The following is a 5,879-nucleotide window of genomic DNA, read 5'->3' as shown; positions in this document are numbered from 1 at the left end:
AAGTAACCAATTTTGCCAAGGTTTTTTTCAACGCCTGTACCACTTCTGTATTTAAGCACATCTTCTCTGCCACTCTCTGGATTCTTTTCCATGGCATTGGTTTTTTTTTTTTTCCACCATTCAAAACGACAAGCTTCCTCAGACAAATGCAACACTCAGTGAGGGATTTTAACTCTATAAATCAGATGATACCACAATCACAGTTCAATGAAAGAAGCAAAAATCAAATCAAATCAAACAAAGAGATCCCATCATCCCCTGCCGCATCCTCCCTCCTCCCCCTGCCCACCCAACCAGCAGCTCTGGAGTCCATAAAGGAGAGCACAGCAGAGCAGCTCTGCCATACACTGCTAAGCACAAAGTAAAACACGTGAAATACGCTACACAGTTTGGGTTTGTTTTGCTGTTTTCACTCGCCCGCTGAAAAGTGCACCGGCACCCTCAAAAACCAACATTTAAAATGATCTGCAGCTACCTTCTGAAATCTGCTCTAACACGCTTTATCCAGCAAGTTCACTCAAACACGTTGACTACAATCAGCAACAAAAATACGGCAGGGTTTGCCTGGTGGGTTCGTAGGCTCGTTAGTCAGAAAGCCCCAATACCACTGCGGGCACCATCAAAAGCAAACAAATTTTACACGGCAATAAATTTTTTATTCAAATAAGCTTGTCAACACCAATTACCCAAACCACAACTGCCAAATACCAAGAAGCACTTTCAAGAACTGAAGGAGGATACTAAAGCCCTTGTTCCACTCTAGAGAACACGGAGTTTGGGATGCGGCTCTGAGGTCCGTGGGCATGGCAGAGCCAGGACCTGCAGGGTTCAGGCCTCTATCAGCGCGTTACAACAAAGGAGCCTCCCCTGCTATCTGCTTTTAGATCCCAAAGCTAAGAAAGCTGTCAGCTGTTTCTTACATACGCTTTATTTGCTGTAAGTAACAATTCATACGAAACCAAGTATTTTTCATGACTAAAAATTCTGAAAAAACCCAGTATTTTTAGATGTGGAATAACCCCAGCAATATGCCACATATGAAAAAAACAATTTTTTTTTCCCTTAAAAACATGTTACGAGGTATGATTGCTGGCAGGATTATTCTGGAAGCCTTCGCAACCTAAAGAGTTCCAGCAACATTAACATGACACAGTTTAAAGTTCCAACATGTTTCAGTGCTACAAGCGGGTAAGAAAAAAATCCAACAGACACTCCCAGCACATCAAATCAAATCATCACACGGAGTACTTTTTTTTTTCTGTAATATTTTATTTTATTTATATAGAAATACTTAAAAAAACATGAAGTAGCACCATTACTTAAGTTTTACTTTTATTATGTAGAACTTTAAATGTCAGAAAAATAAAACTCTTGATACAATTTCAAATTTTGTCTCAGCAAATATAATATTAGTATTTGACCATGAGGTTAAAGGCCCTTTATCATAAAATAAAATATACTTTGTTTTTAAACTTTGCTCAGTAAAGTACATTTAAGCTCAAGTAACGTCACCTACATATACATAAACAAGTGGTAAACAAATGTATTAAAATAGAAATACTAAAACTATAGTGGTGCAACAGAATTTTTGTAATTTCCACTGAATTCTATTTATACAAATGTTAGAAAGCTTCAACAGTTCCTTTTGACATATGTTTATACATTTCCATTTTTGTAATAATATAGAATAAAATATGCTTTATATCACGGAATAGAAAATATGCTGGGTGAAGCAGATTTAAAAGATTTTTTTCTGAACCTATAAAATCTCCAGCCCAACAGAATACTGTTCAAAGCATTACACATTTTATGGTTTGTAATTCCGTTCACAATTGTGTGATATTAAAATAATACAGTGTTCTTTGCCATAAGGCCATACTAAAATAAAAAAGATTTAACCCAGCTACAAAAAGTTCACTGAACTTAAATTAAAATACTTGTAAACATCTTTGCAATATGAAATATAATTTTTCAAGTCAAAAAAGAATAAAATACTTCAATCTGTATTAATGCAATTTATCTTTAAAACCTTTAAACGTTTTTAATATATATAAGAGATATGTTACAGTTTTAGGTTTTTTTTTCTTTTTTTCTTTTTAAACTTTGATAAAGCTGCAGTATCATGGTTTTCACAGGAACTTCTTGCCCTTTCAAGAACATTCAGAAAAGTATCCACCCATAGATTTAATTATTTCGTAATAAGCATCCTAGGAACTACCAGCACGTTTTACTAACAGTCCACACACCATTGTCATCATCATAAGCATCTTCTACTTTCAATATTATTTTTTTTCTGGGTTTTTTTTTTGTTTGTTTGTTTGTTTATAAAAAAGGGGGAGTTTTGGAAGCTTCGTATTAAAGTACAGTGTAAAAACTAGCCTAGCACTAGAATGGAGTCGCCCGTTATTATTTATAGCATGCACCCGCGGTCGCCACCACCCCCCAGCCCTCCCTCGGCCGCGGCGCGCTCGCAGCTCGCAGCCCGCACCCCCCCGGCGGGCGGCGGCCCCGGCCCCGGCGCGACCGGCCCTGCCCCGGCCGCCGCTCCCCCGGCCCGCCCCCGCGGCGGCGGCGGCGGCGGCGGCGGCTCTCAGGAGAAGATGCGGATGGCCTGGGTGACGGCGCTGTGGCAGACGGGGCACTGCGGCTCCGTCTTCTCGCAGATGCGGTTGGCGCACTCCATGCAGAAGAGGTTGTGGCCGCAGGGCACCAGCGCCGCGATCACCTCGCTCTCGAAGCACACCGAGCAGTCGCGGCTGCCCTTCCGCCGCACGCCGGACGACGAGCAGGAGGAGCTGGACGAGGAGCTGGACGAGGAGGAGGAGGAGGCCGACGAGTCGGAGGGCAGCCCCGGCAGGTGGGCGCCCAGCCCGTTGGCGTACAGCGGGTAGGAGGCGGCCAGCAGCCGCCCGCCCGGGTCGCTGCGCACCCGCCGCGCCAGCGGGTGCTCGGGCCCCGCCGCGCTGCCGTGCAGGGGCGGGGAGAGCCGCGCCGGGGGCGGGGCGCCGCCGCCCCGCCGGGGGCCGCTCACCAGCAGCGCCAGGTTGGCATTGGCGGGCGCGGCGCCCGGGAAGGCGGCGGTGGCGGCGGCGGCGGCGGCGGGCGCGGGCGAGGGGGGCGCGGCGGGGCCGCGCTCGAACTGCGGCCAGATGAGGGCGGCCCCCGGCGGCGGGGCGGGGGCCAGGTCGAAGCCGGGCGGCGAGTCGAAGGGCAGATCGGAGCAGCAGTCCGGGGAGGAGAGGACGTCGCCGCCGCCGCCGCCGCCGCCGCCGCCGCCCCCGCCGTACACGTAGCCGTTGGCGCTGTTGTTGTTGTTGTTGCCGTTGTGGGTGAAGCTCAGCGCCGGGCTCGGGGGGCTGTAGTCCGCCAGGCGGGCGCCGCCGCCCCCCCCCGTGCCGCCCCCGAAGTAGGAGTCGGTGGAGGCGCTGCCCAGCGAGCTGGAGCTGTCGTTGCGGTAGTTGCAGAAGGGCTTGCGGCCCGGGGTGGGCGTGATGCTGGGCGGGGTGGGCTTGCTCCACAGGCTGCCCGTGCCGTTCAGCTCGAAGCCCACATCCGTGCCGTTGGCGTGGAAGTCGTTCTCATCCGTCAGCTCGATGATGCCGCCGGTGCGCATGGCGATGTGCGCCTCGATCTCCTCCCGGGCCCGGTCCACGTTCTCGGGCATGCCTGTCACCTCGAAGACCGGCTCCTTGTCCCGGCTCGGGGTCACGATGTAGGTGTGCGTCTGCTGCTGGATGCGCTTGATGGTGGCCCCCTTGGGCCCCACGACCAAGCCCACCACGCGATAAGGCACCCGCACCTGGATGGTGGTTTGGCCGGGCAGGTTCGGGGGGCCGGGAACGGTGCCGTTCAGGGCCGTGTTCTTGTTCCGCGAGGCTCGGATCATGGAGAAGTGCTCGGCTGCCGAGATGATCTCCCTGCGGGCCATGGCCACATCTTCCTTTCTGCCCGTCACAACAAAGAGCGGCTCCTCCCCGCGAACTGGGGTCTTGATGTAGGTGTTGGTCTTTGCCCGCAGAGCTTTGATTTTACAACCTGGGAACGAGATGCGGGAGATGAAGGGCGAAGGGGAGGGGGAGGAAGGGGAGGTGGTGGGGGAGAACCAGTTGCAACCCATTATTTGGGTGCAGTTAGGGAGGAGAAAAAAAAACACACCCACCCGAAACACATTGCCCCCTACCCCAGGTGATCGCTGGCATCTCGTCCACGAGCCCCGGTCACGGTGTAAAGTAATGTCAGCCCACAGCCCTGGCACACACCCAAAGGCATCGCAAGTGGCCACCGACACCTCTGCCATGCAAACTGCCCCAAAACTACCAACGTGCAGTTCCCAGGAACGGCAACGAAAAAAAAAAAGGAGCGTGCAGAAAAACTGCACGACCAGAAAAAAGAATAAAATAAAATGCAAGCAGCCTTAACAAATCAGCACACCCGCCAGTCCACATTCCTGCTCAGCACTTTCCTTTCGGAAAAATAAAATCAGTTCTTAAGACGGTGAGGAGCCGCGGCTGTACCGAATGAGCCACATTCCCCACTGCGGATGCTTTATTCCAATCCCATTGTTCCACTTCCCCACTCCATTTCTAGTCCTTAAAAATAATCCACGATTTCTAACTTTGGGGAGGGGGAAGCACCGAGGCTCCCATTTTCTTCCCGTTTCCTCTTGCAAATCTAACTTTTGCAGCCGGAGGAAAGGAGCGATTTTTATTATTTTCGTGATTTTTTTTTTTGTCTTTCCCGGCAGCTGAAAGTGCATCTCGAAACTGATGCATAACGCTCCTCGGAAACATCACGTCTGCTGCACTTTCTTTGTCTGGGGGAAGCCGGCACTGGCCACCACCGTACGGCTGCAGTTTTCATGGGAATGGCCAGTGTCGCATCTGAGCCGCACGCCCGGCAGCGCGGAGGGGAGACCCGCTCACCCACACCCCCTCGGCATGCAGTCACCCACCTTGTCTCCCCACTATCTCAGCGACATGCTCCGAGCTGGGCACCGGGACGCATTCAGTCATGTTCACGCTCTTTTTCCGAGGCTCGCTGTCGTAAATGGAGCCCGTCTCGTCGTTGTCCAGCCCCAGCAGGGAGAGCTGATCCAGGGCGATCTGAAGGGCTCTTTGGTCATCCAGGGTCTCTCCCCCTCCACCACCACCACCGCCGCCGCCGCCGCCGCCGCCGCTCCCGTTCCTCTCCATGTCTGCAAAAAGCGAGCTGGGCATAGTCCCTGTGTGTGTTGCACCCTCCTCCTGCACTCGGCTCAGTAGTAAAAGATCAGACACAAAGGAAAACCCAAGGCAGATGGCCAGCAGGAGAGAAGGAAAGGGAGGGTGGGCGACTGCTGGAGAGCGGGGAGTTGTTGCCTTTTGCTTGTATATTTTGTATCTTTTTTGCTTTTTTTTTTCCTCCTCTCAGTGCAATCCGGTTTATAAGATGTTCTCAAGACCCCCCCCCCGACTCCCCCCCCGAGGTTTTTGGGGGGTTTTTTTCCTTTTTTTTTTTTTTTTTTTTTTTTGTCGGCTGGGGGTGGGGTGGGGGGGTGGGAAGAGGATAGCGAGAGGAGCTCCGATGGCTTCCCCCCCTCGAGTTCCTCGCCGGCCACAATGCCAAGCGACGGCAGCGTTTCTTTAAGGAGCCCCTCCCAGGCTCCACTCCACTCACTCAGCGTTTTTTTTTTTTTTCCCTCCTCTCCCCTCCTCTGTCTGAGGCACTGCTGCAGCCAGACGGCTCTGGAGAGGCGGGCGGAGGGAGGGAGGGAGGAGGGAGGGAGGGCCGCGCCGGGCGAACGCAGCGTAAGCGGCGATCGCTGACAGCCCCGCGCCGCCGCCGCCATCGCTGCGCGCGCCCATTGGCCGGGCGCGGCGCGGAGGGGCCGGCGCTGACAC

The 5,879-nt window shown here is 52.5% G+C and overlaps 1 protein-coding gene across 1 annotated transcript; it reads right to left on the bottom strand.

The window, feature by feature from the left end:
* Positions 1–2,589: 2,589 nt before the first annotated feature.
* Positions 2,590–5,433, bottom strand: MEX3B (mex-3 RNA binding family member B). Its single transcript, XM_050903294.1, has 2 exons — positions 4,952–5,433; positions 2,590–4,035 (listed from the first exon to the last, which is right to left on the bottom strand). Exons 1-2 carry the CDS (start codon positions 5,214–5,216, stop codon positions 2,591–2,593), a joined length of 1,710 nt encoding a protein of 569 aa, XP_050759251.1. The 5' UTR covers positions 5,217–5,433; the 3' UTR covers position 2,590.
* Between the last annotated feature and the right edge of the window lie 446 nt (positions 5,434–5,879).

This window comes from Gymnogyps californianus, chromosome 11 (assembly GCF_018139145.2).
Source record: "Gymnogyps californianus isolate 813 chromosome 11, ASM1813914v2, whole genome shotgun sequence".
NCBI classification, from domain to species: domain Eukaryota; kingdom Metazoa; phylum Chordata; class Aves; order Accipitriformes; family Cathartidae; genus Gymnogyps; species Gymnogyps californianus.
This window is presented reverse-complemented; position numbering and strand designations above follow the sequence as displayed.